The sequence below is a fragment of the Phyllobates terribilis genome, unplaced genomic scaffold (genome assembly GCF_046119375.1).
Source record: "Phyllobates terribilis strain yellow unplaced genomic scaffold, ASM4611937v1 Scaffold_2__4_contigs__length_985480577, whole genome shotgun sequence".
NCBI lineage: Eukaryota > Metazoa > Chordata > Amphibia > Anura > Dendrobatidae > Phyllobates > Phyllobates terribilis.
The window spans coordinates 427364002-427384280 of NW_027362762.1; the positions used below are offsets into that span (position 1 = coordinate 427364002).

A 20279-nucleotide genomic window follows, 5' to 3' on the forward strand; every position below is an offset into this window, starting at 1 on the left:
CGTCCTGTGTTTACCGAGGCAGGGGTTCAGCAAACTCCTGTGTGTTTCAGTGCGTTTGAATGCATGGATGCCCAGCTACTTGTTCAGTCGGAGGATGAGTACCAAAAAAAACCACAAAAACAGTGTTAGCTACTTCCTCTTCCACCTACACAACCACCTCCACCTCCTCCTCAACCTCCTCCTTCACTTGGAGCTCCGCCTTCTGGTTCAAGATTTTTATTTTTATTCTATGTTATTTTAAGTAATTTCCCTATCCACATTTGTTTGCAGGGCAATTGTCTTGTTCTTACCCCCATTTTGCTTCCTGTTGCAGCCCCCCACCCATTACTACCACCATTTAACAGCACAAACGTTTGGATCTCCATTGGCTTCTATGAGGTTCGGGGTCGGGGTTAAGTTCTGGTACCCGAACTGAACTTTGGACTACAGTTTGACCGAAACCGAACATCCACGGGTCCACTCATCCCTACTAAATCACCTATTTAAGACTACAAGAGACTTTATTGGATTTTATTCCACATTGATTTTTTTTTCTCGTTATCTACATTTGCTGGAATTCATACTTTTGATGCTGAACCTGTCTCACTACTATGAAAAGGTCAAAGGAATAAATATTTACCTTCAAAAAGCCTGAGGGTCTTCTTCTTAAGAAAATGATGGCCAAATGTTTTAACAGGTTTTTAGCATTGAAAGGATACCATGATTCTGCTAATTCACACTTCTGACATGTGACCCACTATTTGACCAATATCCATTACTATTTACAAACTCCATATTTCACTGGTGGTTCATAGGGATCTTCAGATCATGCTCTTTCCCCTATATGCACAACAGAGCTGAGTAAAGAATAGCTGTGCTGTGCTACAACATGACTGACAGGATAATGAGAGTACCGTGATGGACTCTGTTTCATTAGACAGGGTCATGGGTGTGATATGTTTTTAATAAACTAGACAGAGTAATTAGGTGCAAATGCAGCTAGTAGCAGTGGGATCTTCGGCGTAGTCTACCTGAGCTGTGCCACAACCCGGCTGTCACATTCTATTATCTAAGGTTATTAGGTGCATGTGAGCATGCTCGACCGATAGCTTTAGAACTACTGGAGGACAGAGATCCCTTGGCAATGGAGACTAAATAGCACAATGTTTTAATCTTCTCTTGGCTTTAGATTTAAAAATGTCATCTAAAAACCTCAAGATGTGTCTTCACGCCCTAAAACTTCTCCTACACATATTAATTGATGTATCCTATTATTTTGGTAGAAGAAGTTTGGATGACTGGTATCCGCAGTCCGACTTTCACGATAACAAGAATAGTGGTCTATGTCGCCGCATGACTCCTCTGGGGGAAACAATCCATTAAAAGATGCAGTGAGGTGAAAATTTATCAGATGCTTTTTAAGACACTGGAGATTGGCCATCAAAGGCAGTGGCGTACCGCCAATGGCGGCAGGCGACTTAACTGCTATGGGGCCTGTGAGCCGAGAGGGCCCGATGTCAGTGCCTGCATCAGAGCCCCCCCCCCTTCCCGAATCGGGCCCCCACTGTCTACAGCAGGAGCTTCAGTTCACTGATAATAGCATTGCCAGTGAAGCTTCTGATGGAGACTGGTTGAGGATCTGTAGTGACATCACGATCATGAGACTTGTCGTGTGACCATGATGTCACCTCAGGTCTTGCAGTCTGGGGAGCTTCAGGACCTTTGATGAGGGCCTGGAATGAAAGAGGAGCGTGCTCCTGTCCTCCTGCACGGACCTCTGGGGGAGGGGGAGCCAGAGACGGCATCTACCAACCTGAGCTGCCACATCAGTGCTCCTGTGTCCACCTGTGTTCTGTGCTGCTCCTGCAGTATAAAGCAGTGTGTATGTGAGGTGGGTGCTGTCTGTGAGATAGCTGTATGTGTTTATATCAACATGTGTTGTCCTGTAGTCATGTGCTGTGTGTAATGTGTGTATCTGCTGAGCATTTGTTCTGCAGCATGTGTGTACGTGTGTGTATTAGTGTGTGCCATGTGTGTGTGCCGTGTCTGCCTTGTATGTAGGTTTGTGTATGTGTGTGCCGTGTGTGTATGTGTGCCTTGTACGTATGTGTGTGTGCTGTGTGTGTGTTTGCCTTGTACGTGTTTGCCTTGTACGTGTGTATGTGTGTGCCGTGTGTGTGTGCCTTGTACATATGTTACGTGTGTGTGCTGTGTACATGTGTGTTACGTGTGTGTGCCGTGTACGTGTTTGTGCTGTGTACATGTGTGTGTTTAAATATGTATGTTTATATATTTTATTGCATTATTCTAACTTGTATGTATGCTAATAGTATATGTAGATGGCCAGGTATAGACACAGTGGCAGTATGTGACACTGTGTGTGTATGTGTTTGTGTGTAGAGCTTCCACATTTATAAATCCTGCCTGCACAGACGAGCGCTCATAGGTGTAAACATATCGGCAATCATCCAACGAACGAGCAAAATGCTGCTCATTCATCGATTGAATTGATGAATGGATTGATTGGATTGTTTATGGCAAAACAAACATAATTGTTCTCAGCAGTACATCGCCCAGTGTAAGCTGCAGATGTGCTGCTGATAACATGATGTGTATGGGGACAGATTGATCTATTATTGATTGTCCTGTCCCCATCATTCTTCCTCAGTCGGTGTAAAAAGGGCGGGGAAAAAGTATAGAACGACTTCAGTATTGTCAATCACGCCCGTTTAATGGCCTGTGCTCAGAGCATGTAAATACAACCAAAATCTGTAAGTGTGATGGTGCAATATGTGAGTGACGCGCCCCCTGGGCCGTGGGGTACTCTGTAGCCGGGCCGGTCCTTTTCTATTGGGGTTGTCACGGTGGCAGTGACCCAGTCCGTGACCCAGGGTGGTTAATAAAATAAAGTGAAGAGTCAATTGGGGCAATAAAGATTTGGGGATAATGTTCGTGATGCCACCCGTGGTATGAGGCTATAGGGGGCTGCCGCTGCGGTGCAGATCCACTGGGGCTGATGAGGACGCAGCAGAGATAGTGCAGCTCTCCACGGGCTGAGCTAAGCCTCAGGGCAGTATATAGGACTTGATGAGGTAGATGTTGTTGGCAGGGACAGTGTAGTGCACAGCGGGTGACGCAGCAATAAATCAAGGACACAGTGGGGTGCAGTCTTCAGGCTTTACTCACAGTTCTTAGGCAGTTCCAGGTTATCACTGCAGCCGGTTATAACCGCCCACGTCATCCTGTGTTCTTCAAGGAAGGGATCCAGCTAACTCCCAGGCAGTTCAGGTACACTTAGTAAGGTTCCCCTTCTTATGTGCCTCTCTGGCAGTCTCCCTGCGCTGGCTCTTAACCTCCTGCCCTGCGCCTCACAATCAGTGTCCCAAGCCAGCGGCCCCGGGCCTTGTCGGGTGACTTACTCTCAGTCCTCTGGACCCTATGTGGCCACCTTTTCAGCGATGTAATTGTGGATTTCGGCTGCAGCACCTTGAAAATGCTGCGGCCTCCGTTTGGCTAGCTGAGCCTGGTTGTTCTCCACTAGTCTGGGGCCGGTCCCCTTCTGCGGCCTGGTCCCTCCACTCGACGGCGGTCGGGTGGATGCGGGTCCCACGGAGAGCGTCTGCACTCTCGTGCCCCTGAGACCCCCCTCTGTCTCTTCTTCCTTCTTCTGGGCCCCTTACTCTGGGCCCCCTCCTGTCTGGACCTGTCACAAGCAGGACCTCCCTCCTGGGCTTACAGCCCTGACTGAACCCCTTCTAGAAGGTTCCCCTTCTTCTTATACCCTCTGCTAGGGTGCTCCTCTTTGCTTCTTCCTCCACCCACACCCACAACATGGTTCCCTCACCTTTGGTCCCCCCCTCCTCCAGCCAGGGACAGGGCTCAGCCGTGACCAAGTGCATCTTGCCCCGTCTGCTGGTCTGGAGTGGTGTAGTGCTGGATGCAGGTGTGTGGGTCCCGGGTAGTGTTGCTTCCTTACCTGGGAGTGGGGTACCACACCTCTGGGTGAGGTGCAGTACCTCTGTGGCAACTGGACCCACAGGGGCGCCACATACCCCCCTTGTTAAACACAGCATGTCCGCGGGCTGGAACAGAGTAAAAGGGTTTGTAAGATATGCAAAAACTTTTAGGATGATTCCACATAGAAGACAGTAAAACTTTTTCTTCCCTTTATGGGAGACACTTTCTCTTAAATGTTACATAATACTATGTGGCATATATAAAACAGCATATAAAACCCTTTTATCACATTAAATAACTCTTTTGCAAGTATAAACCAGTTACATCAAGTTCAGTAGGCTTCAGCGAGATCCCTTTCCGGGTGTTCATCTCACTGGTGTAAGTGCAATGTGGGGGACCCGTCCACAACAAACCCCCAACGTAGGCCCTGGGCGTGGCTGCAGGGCATAGCTGATCCACTCGTTGGACCACGTGTTCGGCCACGCCAAACGGGTTTTTGTTCAGTGGTCGATAAAACCAACAAGAAGCACCTTAAGAAGTGCTAACTTTTTACAATATAAGTTCTGGCTGTTCACTATCCACAACCATAATGTCCTTTTTCTTAACCGGGTATACACAACATGAACCAAAACTTTTCACACATAGATTATATCAATACCCTTCCGGGTAACTATATACAGTTTTCTGATTTGTTTCAGTTCAGTTTAGTAGTGGTGCTCCCTCCAGGGAAAGCATTTGTCCACCACTAGATGGCCCTGCCGGGTCATCAGCCTCCGATGGCAGGAGTGCGTTCTCCTCCTCCTCCATTCTGCACACATTCAGGGCGTACTACCCACGTTCTCCACGGTGACGAGTGTAGGTTACTCTGTTTCCGGGGTACTTAGCTGCAGCAGGAGCAGAAGCTGCTTGTGGACGGCCAGGATCAGCGACACCAGAAGTCAGGGGCATGTCCTCCGCGCTCACCTTCCGCACATCAAGCGCGTACCACCCCCTCTCCCCTGAGTATTGTGGTAACCAGGCCGCTCCTGGAATGTATGGCATAGACAGTGGCATTATGGGGGCTGCGGCCGCACCTGCTGTTGGAGCTTCGCCTAAGTTGGGCATCTTTCTCCCTTCCTAGTTCACCCTTGCCGGGGTAGGACTCACTGCTCCGGATGCTTATGTTGTCGCTCCTTGCACAGCCGGTCACCGAGACTGCTCTGCTGGTCACTATACAGCTGCACTCTTGCTGCACAGCTTCTTACACTTGTGTTGTATTCACAGAGCTGCAGCAGCTGGGATCGTCGGATCGGTGTATGGATCACACAGCAGCTGGATGGATGGGGTCACACAGCACAGGGCTGCAGCAGCTGGATGGATGGGATCACACAGCACAGAGCTGCAGCAGCTGGATGGATGGGATCACACAGCACAGAGCTGCAGCAGCTGGGATGGATGGGATCACACAGCCCTCTGCAGGGGGAGGCGACAATCTCCCTTCTCAGTCTTATGCAAAGGGGAAGGGTGGCACCTTTCAGCCTGAGTGACAGACAACTCTGGTACAGTCTATGCAAGTGGGAGGGGCCTATTTGGCACAGTTTCTGAGGCTCAGCCCACGATGGGACACCCCACAAATCATTAACTCCGTATGTGCTACAGTAATGGCTGCGGTTTATACAGTTATACACAGTCTTTGTGGCACACAGGAACCATTGCAATGGGTCGGTTCATCCTGTTCATCCCTCTGCTAGGGTGCTCCTCTTTCTTCTTCCTCCACCCACACCCACTACATGGTTCCCTCTCCTTTGGTTCCCCTTCCTCCAGGCAGGGACAGGGCTCAGCCGTGACAAAGTGCATCTTGCACCGTCTGCTGGTCTGGAGTGGTGTAGTGCTGGATGCAGGTGTGTGGGTCCCGGGTAGTGTTCCTTCCTTACCTGGGAGTGGGGTACCACACCTCTGGGTGAGGCGCAGTACCTCTGTGGCAACTAGACCCACAGGGGCACCACATGAGCATGGCCCCACTTTAAACTTTTGCCTAGGGCCCCACTTTCTCTAAAACCGGTCCCGCCTCTCCCATCATTCCCCTTCTGCATCTGACACAGTGGCGCGATGACATCACTTCACCGCACCACTGGGTCAGGCAGTGGAGCTGAGAAGACGCGCTGCAGAGACTGAAGCATCGGGGGAACGAGGAGCGGTGAGTGTGTATTTAAATGTGGTGCCCATATTACTGGAGGACTGTGGCTGCACTATGCCCTACGGGGTCCGCACTATACCCTATGGGGGTGCATTATACTGTATGTAGGACCATGGGGGCTGCAATATATTGTGGGGAGGACTATGTGGGGTGCAGTATACTATATGGAGGACCATGGGGTGCATTTCATTGCATGGAGGACCATGGGGAGTGTGTTTTATTGCATGGAGGATCATGGAGAGTGCATTTTATTGCATGGAGTACCATGGGGAGTGCATTATACTATATGGAGAATTATGGGGGGTGCATTAAACTATATGGAATGCTATGTGGGGTCATTGTAATATTTGGAGGGTTATGTGGGACCATTTTACTGTGTGCAAGCAATTATACAGTGTGAAGGTTTGTGTGGGGGCCATCTTACTGGTTGGAGGGCTAGTGCGGGCCATTATACTATATGTAGGCCCTTTAATGTGCATGGAGGGCTGTGTGGGGGTCACAGTTGGGGGGAATCATACTGTGTTGGGGTCACCATGCTTTGCCTTGGGAGTTGAGGTGGGGTACAGTAGGGTCATTATACTGTGCATGTGGAGGAATTCACCATGGGGGTATCATGCTGTGTTTAGGGGAGGGGGGCACTTTTGTTGGCATCATACTTTTTCTGGGGGCAATGACAGAGGAGTCTAGGACTTCACCAGGAGGAAAATTACTATGTAAAGGCTGGAAAGTTGTGAGATCTGCTCTTCTGTGACCCCGACAATTATTTAATTTTTGTTTTCTTCTTTTTTGGGGGGGGGCTTGGAACTTCTGCTATGGGGTCCCATGATTTCTAGGTACACCTCTGATCAAAGGTCTAATGACTGATCAGTTGTAGGACAACATGCAGTGCATAACAGTTCTTTAGCAGTTATCAACTTCATGTGCCTTCTAATGAAGCCAGTACATTTTTATGATAGAAATCTAATCAGCCTTCCTGCATACTTATCTCGGTCTTACTAATAAGTCAGTAACTGGAGCTTTATCACATAGATGTACGCTTCTAGCACTGAAGGTCTATGTCTAGTTATAACTTGTGACTGTGCCATTATTAATTTCTTCTACACAAACAAGTACAATTGAGTTGCATCTGTGAAGTTTAGTGATAATGACATCCCTCCCACATCCACCCTCAGTCCAGAATCCCCAGCATGCACTCATATAGGTCTTCTTCAGCTGTCCAGGAATCCCAGAACATCCAGACTTCTTTCAGAAGTTCACAGGATACTCACACAAACTGTGCCTCTAGAGCAAACAAGGATTTAGCAAGATACTAGAACTCCACCCTTTGACGGTAAGGAGCTGCTCCAAGCTGTCTGTTCTCAGAGCACAGAGATCAGGATGGGGCACAAGTTAAAGAAAGAGATCGGTAACTTCTTCTTTGAATATGACACCCCAAGGATGGTCCTGGTTAGGGACAAGAAAGTTGGATTAACATTCAGACTCATTCAGTTTGGGGTCTTGTGCTACATTGTGGGGTAAGTTATTGACTTTAGATGGCAATCAGAAATGATAAGAACATGCATTTTATATTGCAATACTCATGCACTATATAATTATACTATAGTAATTCTCTAGTTGTCATTATGTTTATTTTCACTCTACAGATCCATCTTTATAAACTTTCCTGAGCCATATCAGTATGTACTTAACCCTAAAGCAAACCAAATCATTGTTCTGTGAATTCTAACCTCTTACTACATTTGATCACTAGTGGATTAAATGGTTTTTCTTTCATTATCTGATGTCAGATCTAGCAAAGACTTATTTTGGCCCTGATACTGCTGCATATGCAATAATGCATTATTATTAATAGTAGATGTAAAAAAGAGCAGGTGCTTTCTCACCTATTTTCTATTATATTGAAATTATAAGGTAATAAAGTGAGATGACTGTACACAAAGTGTATAAGAAAGACATTGAATAAGCCCTTTACCATTTACTTTAAAGTTTTCTAATGTGATTTTATTACAAAATATATTATATCAGTGTTGAATTGATCAATAAGGAGTACTGTAGTTATTTCTATAATCAATAACATTATTATTATTTTTTTATAAATATATATATATATTATACAAACAGATATATATTTATATATATTATTTATTTTACTAACTTATATAGCGCCATTAATTCCACTGCATTTTATATAAAGAATTTTTGCCTTTACTGTAAGGGAAATTACTTTTCAGTAAATGAGGAAGGCGTTGTGTACTGTTAAGTGAATGCAGGAAGTGGTCTGCCATCTGCTTTCTGATTGGAAATGTATGTTTCCTTGCTAGAAATATATCTTTTCAACCCTTGTCACTCAGCTTGAAAGTCGATTAGAAGATTTGGTCATCTTGTAAATAACAAAAAAAAATTAGAAATCTGTCATATATTACCATACCATTACCATATATTAATGCTGTAGATATAGTATATCTTGACTTCAGCAAAGCATTTGACAAAGTATCTCACACCATCCTTATTGAAAAAATGACCAAGTATGCAATGGACCAGGCAACTGTTAGGTGGATTCATAACTGGCTTAGTGATCGGACTCAAAGGGTGGTTGTAAATGGCTTCACATCCAGCTGGATGAATGTCTCAAGTGGGGTACCACAGGGCTCCGTCCTGGGACCTGTATTGTTCAACATCTTTATCAATGATTTAGATGAAGGAATTGAGGGTAAACTGATTAAATTTGCTGATGACACAAAGCTAGGAGGGATAGCTAATACTAGAGAAGAGAGAGAGAGGATTCAAAAAGACCTAAATAAACTGGAGCAGTGGGCAGCAACCAACAGAATGGTTTTTAACAGGGAAAAATGCAAAGTACTACATCTGGGCAATAAAAATGAAAAAAGCATATACAGAATGTGAGGAATAGAGCTAAGCATCAGTACATGTGAAAAAGACTTAGGTATACTAATAGATCATAGACTGAACATGAGTCAACAGTGTGATGCAGCAGCAAAAAAGGCAAATACAATTCTGGGATGTATTAACAGAAGCATACAGTCTAGATCACGTGAAGTCATTATCGGTCTTTACTCCTCTTTGGTCAGACCTCATCTGGAATACTGTGTACAGTTTTGGGCACCACATTTTAAAAAAGACATAGACAAACTGGAGCAAGTTCAGAGAAGAGCGACCAGAATGGTGACTGGTCTGCAAACCATGTCCTATGAGGAACGGTTGCAGGATTTGGGAATGTTTAGCTTGCAAAAAAGAAGACTTAGAGGAGACTTAATAGCTGTCTACAAATATGTCAAGGGCTGTCACATTGTAGAAGGATCATCTTTATTCTCATTTGCACAAGGAAAGACTAGAAGCAATGGGATGAAACTAAATGGGAGGAGACACAGATTAGATATTAGAAAAAACTTTTTGACAGTTAGGGTGATTAATGAGTGGAACAGGCTGCCACGAGAGGTGGTGAGTTCCCCTTCAATGGACGTCTTCAAACAGAGGCTGGACAGACATCTGTCTGAGATGATCTAGTGAATCCTGCTTTGAGCAGGGGGTTGGACCAGATGACCCAGGAGGTCCCTTCCAACTCTACCATTCTATGATTCTATGATTCTACCAGTCACATTTTAAGTACCGTAAGTATTTAGTGAATGTCTACCTAGATATATATGGGTATATATATAGCATATGTATACCCTAGGTATGTGGGTTGGTGGGAGCTGAGGTCGCATACCACAGACTTCCTGTAATCCACCTCGATCAGGATAGCTGATAACAACTAACTTTTATTGAATTCTGTAGACATACTGTATATTGTCAAATACCTTAAACTCCTTCAGAAGCACTTTCACTGTATACTACTGTGCTAGATTGTGTTTCATTACTGTATCATATACTATCAAAACTAAAAGCTACTCTAAATACTACAGGTGCATATCGCTAAATTAGAATATCATCAAACAGTTAATTTATTTCAGTTCTTCAATACAAAAAGTGAAACTCATATATTAGAGTCATTACAAACAGAGTGATCTATTTCAAGTGTTTATTTCTGTTAATGTTGATGATTATGGCTTACAGTCATAATTAGTCATTATCTCAGTAAATTAGAATACTTTATAACAACAGCTTGAAAAATGTTTTTAAAATCCAAAATGTTGGCCTACTGAAATGTATGTTCAGTAAATGCACTCAATTCTTGGTCGGGGCTCCTTTTGCATCAATTACTGCATCAATGTGGCGTGGCATGGAGGCGATCAGCCTGTGGCACTGCTGAGGTGTTATGGAAGCCCAGGTTGCTTTGATAGCAGCCTTCAGCTCGTCTGCATTGTTGGGTCTGGTGTCTCTCATCTTCCTCTTGACAATGCCCCATAGATTCTCTATGGGGTTAAGGTCAGGCGAGTTTGCTGGCCAATCAAGCACAGTGATACTGTTGTTTTTAAACCGGGTATTGGTACTTTTGGCAGTGTGGACAGGTGCCATGTCCTGCTGGAGAATGAAACTTCCATCTCCAAAAAGCTTGTCGGCAGAGGGAAGCATGAAGTGCTCTAAAATTTCCTGGTAGACGGCTGCGCTGACTTTGGTCTTGATAAAACACAGTGGACCTACACCAGCAGATAACATGGCTCCCCAAACCATCACTGATTGTGGGAACTTCACACTAGACCTCAAGCAGCTTGGAATGTGTGCCACTTGAAATAGATCACTCTGTTTGTAATGACTCTATATAATATATGAGTTTCACTTTTTGTATTGAAGAACTGAAATAAATTAACTTTTTGATGATATTCCAATTTAGTGAGATGCCCCTGTATAAAGTGAGGCTAAGCTTACACTGATCAACAACTGAATGTTTTTTTTAAAGATGGTGCAACTATGAAGTGTCACTTACATTGGAATGACCCTAGCTGATGGTGGTTTGGAGTCTCATTTGTACATAGCAAAACAAAACCTATTCAGAAGGAAATACCTTGATTAGCACGTCGGCAACTATGTCAATGGATGCACAACAAATACAAATCCCCAAATAAAAATATTTTAAAAAGCGGCAAAAACCATAACAGCAAAATAAATCACAAACCAAAAGTACTATTGCGCCAGATTGTTTCCCGCCATTCACTCTGACGTGCATTTCATATACCTTGAAGAAGCCCACGTAAACTTCGTGTTGGAGTGAGTGGAAGGAGAATTGGCTGGCTCCATAATGCAACCAGGTTTGTATATTATTCCTTGGCTCTAATTTCTTTCCTTCTGAAGTTTTGTTCATGTTTTGGGCTTGTACAATATATGTGTTATTAATTCCACCTTTATTTATGAGTTTGCATATTATTATTAGTCCACAGCATAATTCAAATTCATTAATTTTAAATTAACATACAGTATCCTTTATTTTGCTTTATAGCCTCATATATTGATTAATCCTGTTGATATGTGATTTGAATAGCTCAATGTAGTATCACATAGAATTGTGTATTCTTGCACCTTTATAATTATGGATTAGTCTGTTCCCCTGCACTTCATATTTTATCTTGTCTTGTATGCTATGTGTTTTTTAATTGTGGCCTTTTGTTTTTTGAATAGAGCTATTTTGTTTGGGATCTATTTTATTTTAATTTTTTGGTGCTTTTCTTTCATACTTTTTTTTGGAGATTTTTATTTGGACATAGCACCTGTTCTCACTAAAGTCTACCATATAGTAGCAACTATAAGCAGGATTTACAGTCATTGATCAGACCACCATTACTTACTTATTACTTACTATATATTTTGTAATCGAGCTCAATAAGGTTGTCACCTTTGCCATTAAAAAATACTAGCGACTTGGGTGTGTGGCCTCAAACAAAATTAGTGATCATAATTTAGTACTTTACAATAGTTAACATGTCGAAGATGAAGAATTTGCCCCATTTCTATAGGTCATTTCCCCAATCACTGCTAACCTAATGTGTTTACAAGTAGTACATATAACTGATCTCATACCAAAATCATTACAGACCCCAAACTGTTCAGACTCAAATCCCAGAATAGAGACCTCAAAATAAATACTGAAGCCAAAGCCCCTAATAAATTCACATCCATAAAACTAAATAAATAGATGCCAAAATAAAACCAGACTCCAAAACACATACGTACAAGCCCCAAATTAATTACAAACCCTAGTCACCCTAGACCCCAAAATGAATACAGATGCCCTAAACCTAAAATACTGTAAATAGGATGAAAAATACAAATTGTATATGAGAGCTAATTTTGGAATTCAGACCACAGACAGCTAAATAAATTCAGTCCTGAGACAAGACCCCAGAATAAACGCATAGTACATTCCCCAAATTAAATACAGACCCTATACAGGTCTCCAGAATAAATACAGACCTCATAATAAACCCCAGAATAAAGACCCCACAGTAAGTACAGACTTCAATAAAGATATAAGACTAGAAAAAGAACCCAAAGTAAATACAGACCTCAGACTAGACTCCATAAATTTATACAGACTTCAGACCAGACTTATACATCTCCAGTATACCTATGGACCTCCATCATCTACACTCGGCTTACACAAACACACACCTAAGGCCCCCATGCACATTTGATAAATGTAGGCTGAATCCGCCAATATCGGCAGGCTCAGCTGACGGTCTAATGTGTATGAGGGCCTCCTAACTCTTTCCAGACAGTTAATGTTGGGGGAGGTAAGGATCAAGCATGTCCGATTTTGGACTACCTTTTTTTCTTAACTAGATAAGCCACTGGCAGAGAAGTCTGAATGCAGCTGTCCTGTAGAAAACACAGGAGCACTCAGAAGAGTAAAATTTGCTGTGTATAGAGTACTCAGGAGAGATAGTTGCGGGCTGAGCGATTGGCTGAACCTTAATTTGGTCAACCTCTATCTACAATGTATGGGGTCGCTAACATTCAACAGTTTTAATTTCTACACACCTATGAGGGGGCCTCAATATGCCATCTAGTTGCTTGAGACCTGACTAGATACTGTACATACCTTATCTGTCTGGTCCTTGAACAATATCTGAATCATTACACATTGTAGTTTTGTCAATTTAGATTTCTTTTTTGCAATGATTAATGGCAAAAAAGCAACAACAATAACTGTATTTATTGCTATTCGTACATTGAAAAACTTTTACCATGACTGGCCTAATATGATTACTGACTAAGCCGCTTGTCTACCGGCTGGGTGGCGACCGTAGCAATCGAGATCAACAATAAATTATATTTTTATTGTTCACTAATCTTTTCCTTCACTTAAGACATACACCTTAGACTAATGTCTGACGAACTCGTCGATATCGGCCAACAGCTAATGTGTATGGGGGTGCTGGTCGACTGATGGTCGGGAGGAGATGTCAAAGGGAACCTGTCACCAGGTTTGTTCCATATGAGATAATACCAGTACCATTCAGCCCTCATATACAGCACTCTAATATTCTGTATATATATGCCCCCAGTCCGGCCTACAACAAAAGAAAAACACCTTTTAATATACTCACCTACAGGACAGTCAGGTCCCATGGGCGTCGCTGATCTTGTTCCGGTGCCTCCCTTCTTCGTGCAATGCCCTCCTACTTCTTGTTTCATGTGCATAACGTGTCCTACGTCATCCATACAGTGTACCCAGCATTGTCTCCTGCGCAGGCATACTACTCTGTCCTGACCAGGGCAGATAAGCCCTTAAAAGCAATTAATGCACTGTAACATATAAGATAAGTTACTCTTTAAGTTTTTAACAGTGCCTAATTAGTACTGTGTGGACTTTGTTTGATGATGGCTGGTAACAACCAATGTTAAGGACATACTGTGAGATGTAGTTTCAAGCGATACAAGTGTATATACCGGAGCCTGATTTGAAATTGCAATTGATCATTCATATACAGATAGTGGTGTTCAGTGAAGTATTCATGTACTGATGCTGGTTGTTTTCATGTACTGACGGTGGTTCTGGAGATGTAGTCATTTATTGACTGCTCTGGTAACGTAGTCGTGTATTGACGGTGGTTCTGGTGATGTAATATTGTAGATGTTTTTATCTTTAATCAAACATGATAGTTGATCGTTATAGGGTCAGAGTGCTGAACTGCAAATTAAGCCATCTGAACTAGGCTGTATTTGTCAGCTGAACAAGTGTTTCACTAAAGCCTTCTTACATTATAGACAGCTGTCTGATCATTTGCACAGTAGCCATCTCACCCGTCTCTCCCATATACAGGACCAATCACTTTGCTGTGCACTCCTGTGTTTTCTATGAGAGAGCCGCGGCCAGACATCTATGGCGGTGGCTTATCATTTGGAGAACAAAAGGATCTTCACTCCTTTATCAGACATGCTGTATCCTTATCTTATCTACAATCACCTGTCAAAGCTGCCTATTCACATTAGATTGTTGACCAAACCTGTCAATATTGGCTAAAACTGAATTCATAATCTTTCCACCATCTCATTCATCCCCCAACCTGACCTATCTATCAACATCAATGGCTGTTCACTCTTCACAGTCCTGCAAGCTAGCTGCCTTGGGGTAACCCTGGACTCTGATCTCTCCTTCAAACCACATATCCAAGCTCTTTCCACTTCCTGCCGACTCCAACTCAAAAATATCTCCCGGGTCCGCACATTCCCCAACCACGAATCTGCAAAAACACTAGTGAACGCCCTCATCATTTCCCGTCCTCGACTACTGCAACCTCCTGCTTTGTGGCCTCCCTTCCAACACTCTTGCACCCCTCCAATATATCCTAAACTCTGCTGCCCAACTAATACACCTGTCCCCTTTCTATTCCCCCACCTCTCCTCTTTGTTAATCTCTTCACTGGCTACCCATTGCCCAGAGACTCCAGTTCAAAACCCTAACCACGGCATACAAAGCCATCCACAACCTGTCTCCTCCATATATCTGTGACCTAGTCTCCCGATACATACCTGCACGCAACCTCCGATCCTCAGAAGATCTCCTTCTCTATTCCCCTCTTATCTCCTCTTCCCACAATCGCATACAAGATTTCTCCCGTGCATCCCCCCTACTCTGGAACTCTCTACCCTAACATATCAGACTCTCGCCTGCCGTGGAAACCTTCAAAAGGAACCTGAAGACCCACTTCTTCCGACAAGCCTACAACCTGCAGCAACCCTCGCTCCACCATACCGCTGCATGACCAGCTCTACCCTCATCTACTGTATCGTCACCCATCCCTTGTAGACTGCGAGCCCTCGCGGGCAGGGTCCTCACTCCTCCTTTACCAGTTGCCATCACGTTTTGTTCAAGATTATTGTAATTGTTTTTGTATGTATACATACCCCTTTTTTACATGTAAAGAGCCATGGAATAAATGGCGCCATAACAATAAATCATAATAATAATTCGGCCAACTTTAGTCTAATGTGCCTGAGAGGTTTTAACTACTATCTAAACGGTATGGGTATTTTGAGGGTGTGTGTACATGACATCTTTTAAGGCTCCTATACACATTAGACTAATGTCGGCTGAACCAACATCGATAACGATAGGTTTCGCCAATGGTCTAATATGTATGTGGTGCTGGCCGACTGAGGGTCAGGAGAGATATGGATTAGTCATTTCCAATTTCGAATTGCCAATTGCATTGTTATTCTTGAGATAAACCACCAGCCAACGAGTCAGCCGGCAGGTCACTCATAGAGCACACCAGAACATTCGATCAAACAAGCGCTCCTGTGTATGGAAAAGTCAGCTGAGATGGTGATCGGCCAAACCAGTGTTCAGCCAACAGCCATCTTATATGTATGGCCTGCCTTAGACGTTTGCAAATTCCAAGAGTTTTTGAGGCAGAAGACGCTCCAGGACACACCAGCATTTTTTATTCTAAAGCTACTTTTTTGCTTCTTTTCAATAATCTTTTCTGACATTTTTTGACCTCTGTTTTTTAATTAAATTGTATTAAATAAAGAAGTTGGCAGCTTCCAAGCAGAAGATGTTGAGGAATGGTCATTTCATTTAACTGCTTTGGATCTTTGGAAACCTGAAGGCTGATTGAGGGGGAGTCTACATTGTGCGGGGGTGCCATTTCGCTATTCCTAGGGTGCCAACCTCCGTGGCAAGGTAAGGAAGGATTTTAGTGCAATGTGGGGTGCATTATACAACATGGAGGACAATGTGGGTTGCATTAAACTACATGGAGGACAATGTGGGGTATATTACATTACATGGAGGACTGTGTGGGGCCTATTATACTACATGGAGTACTTTGTGGGGTGCATTATACTACATGGAAGAAAATGGTGGCCATTACAATATTTGGAGAGCTATGTGTGGACCATTATACTATATGGAGGGCCATTATACTATTTGTAGGGCTATGTGGGGCACATTATACTATGTGGGGGCCATTATAATATTTGGAGGGCTATATTGGGGCCATTATACTCTTTGGATGTCTATGTGTGCACACCAACCCCCAGCACATGGCACCATGGACCCCCGGGTAATTATACACTTCACTATCTCTCATCTCTCCTCCCAGTGTTAAGAACATGCGAGCAGTTAGTCACCTGTCAGTGACCCCTTGTGGTAGAGCCATTTTAGCAGGAAGTGATCTATGAGCAGTGAGAGTGACAGCACAATTGTTAGTTTACTCCTGTTGATTAGTACACTACACAAGATCCACTGATTGATTCACTTCGTTGTAAACTTAATATTCTGATGTTTTTTCACTTGCTCTATAGTTGTCCGCTTTTAAACCCATTCAGTGAACTGCATGGAACCCATAGAATGGGTTACCTTATCATTTGACATCCCTACTTGCTTTTTACATTTTGAGCTTTCAGCTATGTGCTTTTACAGGATATGCTCATGAAATTTGTCTATGTTCTGGACTAAATTGCCTTGTATTTATGACCGTTTTTATTCGGGTTTTTTCTTTAGTAGTCACAACATAATAATGTAGAGCAGTCTAAAGACCCGGTGCCAGAGGATTCTGTGGGCAACGCCCCCTTGGCAGGGGCATCAGGATCGGGTTCACAGAAAGCGTGACTGGGCCCGTTCGGAAGGGGTGCCCGCCGTCACCAATTTCACCTAGACGTGTGTCCTCGGACGCACATTCGGTTGAAATATTCTGCGGCACAGAGACCCGACGGCTTCCTGTGCTGCAATTCATGCTGCCGGCCAATCAGAGTTCAGCAGCAGACATCAGCTTGCCACGCTTCGCATGGAAGTGACGTCATGCGCTGCCAGTACTGGCACGCCAAAGGCAGCTGCTGGCTCCTGCGCTGGCTACAGAAGAGGACACCTCACAGCGTGGGAGGGGGGAAAGATAAGTAGAAGCATTTGTTTCTTTTTAAATTGTGCGGGAGAAAAATGGAAGGGGCCCAGCATGGGGGACTTGGGGATATTATACCAGCATGAGGGACCTTATACCAGGATGGGGACATTATACCAGAATTGGGGACATTATACCAAGATGGGTGACATTATACCAAAATGGGGACATTATATCAGGATGGGGGACATTATACAAGAATGGGGCCCAGGATAGGGTAAGATGTTATAGCATGATGCCAAGGATGAGGGAGATTATTACAAGCAGGAGCCAAGATGGGGACATTATTACATGGGGGTAAAGACGTACAGTACAGACCAAAAGTTTGGACACACCTTCTCATTAAAAGATTTTTCTGTATTTTCATGACTATGAAAATTGTACATTCACACTGAAAGCATCAAAACTATGAATTAACACATGTGGAATTATATACTTAACAAAAAAATGAGAAACAACTGAACATATGTCTTATATTCTAGGTTCTTCAAAGTAGCCACCTTTTGCTTTGATGACTGCTTTGCACACTCTTGGCATTCTCTTGATGAGCTTCAAGAGGTAGTCATCGGAAATGGTTTTCACTTCACAGGTGTGCCCTGTCAGGTTTAGTAAGTGGGATTTCTTGCCTTATAAATGGGGTTGGGACCATCAGTTGTGTTGTGCAGAACTCTGGTGGATACACAGCTGATAGTCCTACTGAATAGACTGTTAGAATTTGTATTATGGCAAGAAAAAAGCAGTTAAGTAAAGAAAAACGAGTGGCCATCATTACTTTAAGAAATGAAGGTCAGTCAGTGCGAAAAATTGGAAAAACTTTGAAAGTGTCCCCAAGTGCAGTTGCAAAAACAATCAAGCACTACAAAGAAACTGGCTCACATGAGGACCGCCCCAGGAAAGGAAGACCAAGAGTCACCTCTGCTTATGAGGATAAGTTTATCCGAGTCACCAGCCTCAGAAATCGCAGGTTAACAGCAGCTCAAATTAGAGACCAGGTCAATGCCACACAGAGTTCTAGCAGCAGACACATCTCTTCAACAACTGTTAAGAGGAGACTTTGTGCAGCAGGCCTTCATGGTAAAATAGCTGCTAGGAAACCACTGCTAAGGACAGGCAACAATCAGAAGAGACTTGTTTGGGCTAAAGAACACAAGGAATGGACATTAGACCAGTGGAAATCTGTGCTTTGGTCTGATGAGTCCAAATTTGAGATCTTTGGTTCCAACCACCGTGTCTTTGTGCGATGCAGAAAAGGTGAACGGATGGACTCTACATGCCTGGTTCCCACCGTGAAGCATGGAGGAGGAGGTGTGATGGTGTGGGGGTGCTTTGCTGGTGACACTGTGGGGGATTTATTCAAAATTGAAGGCATACTGAACCAGCATGGCTACCACAGCATCTTGCAGTGGCATGCTATTCCATCCGGTTTGCGTTTAGTTGGACCATCATTTATTTTTCAACAGGACAATGACCCCAAACACACCTCCAGGCTGTGTAAGGGCTATTTGACCAAGATAGAGAGTGATGGGGTGCTACGCCAGATGACCTGGCCTCCACAGTCACCAGACCTGAACCCAATCGAGATGGTTTGGGGTGAGCTGGACTGCAGAGTGAAGGCAAAAGGGCCAACAAGTGCTAAGCATCTCTGGGAACTCCTTCAAGATTGTTGGAAGACCATTTCCAGTGACTACCTCTTGAAGCTCATCAAGAGAATGCCAAGAGTGTGCAAAGCAGTCATCAAAGCAAAGTTGGCTACTTTGAAGAACCTAGAATATCAGACATATTTTCAGTTGTTTCACACTTTTTTGTTAAGTATATAATTCCACATGTGTTAATTCATAGTTTTGATGCCTTCAGTGTGAATGTACAATTTTCATAGTCATGAAAATACAGAAAAATCTTTAAATGAGAAGGTGTGTCCAAACTTTTGGTCTGTACTGTATGTCTTTATAGGATCTAGAATGCTGCAAGAGTCTATACATCTGACTAATATGCAGGTGGGGGACCAGGTCCAAATTTTGCACCAGAGCCCATTGGAGTCGAATTACACCACTGCCCCTTGGTAAAGACCATAAAAATTAGAACTGAGTAAAAAGACTCTCTCTTGAACCGTATTGCATTTTTTAAAGCATAGGAAATAATAAGATAGTAAAACTGGTCAGTGTTGTAGTTTTATGCTTTAGTGCATTTCTGAGCTATATTATATGCATGTGTAATGTGCAAATGCATGTGTATGGTGTATTAGTATGTGAATATGTTATTATATTGTGCATAATGTGAATATGCATGGAAATGTGCATGTGTTTATGACGCGCCCCTGGGCCTGTGTCGCGCTGCGTTGCGCACGCGGGAGCCTACCCGGAGCCGGATCAGTGGAGGGTTGTAGTCTCGTGGCGGTGACCCGGTCCGTGCCCAGGGAGTCAAACTAGACGGCAGTCTATTAGTAGTAAATAGTTGATGACTACGCCACCCGTTGAGTGCAGCCAGGAAGCTGCTGCTGCAGGGCAGACCGCTGAGGCCGGTGGTAGGATTGTGCAGCGTGATAGTATAACCCCCAACGGGAGGGGTATGGCCTCAGGGCAGCTGACGTGGATGATGGGGGTAGCAGGAACCACTCAGAGACGGTACGGTGTAGTTCAGGGTCTTTACTGGTAACAACGACAGACCCTCCCGGAGTACTTGCTAGCAAACGGGGCCTGGTCAGTCTTTGAGCAGATGGGATCTCCCCTGGCCAGGCGTAGTTGTAGGCCTCCCAAACTGACTGTACTCTTCTGGCTACCTTGCTAGAAGCTGATGTAAGTAGCCCACGTCCCTGAGTGTACCGTGTGGTGCTCACCCGTATGGCCGGTGACTCGGGGCCTTCTAATGGC

General features: G+C 44.0%; 1 protein-coding gene across 2 annotated transcripts in view; it reads left to right on the forward strand.

Moving 5' to 3' along the window:
• Positions 1-7283: 7283 nt before the first annotated feature.
• The window catches only part of P2RX1 (purinergic receptor P2X 1), a 149252-nt gene continuing 136256 nt past the window's right edge, over positions 7284-20279 (forward strand). The window contains exon 1 of one of the 2 annotated variants that reach the window (XM_073665196.1): positions 7284-7626. In XM_073665196.1, coding sequence (XP_073521297.1) covers positions 7490-7626 — 137 coding nt within the window. In that variant the 5' untranslated portion in view covers positions 7284-7489. The remainder of the gene's footprint in view (positions 7627-20279) is intronic. The other variant, XM_073665197.1, reaches the window with a different exon arrangement.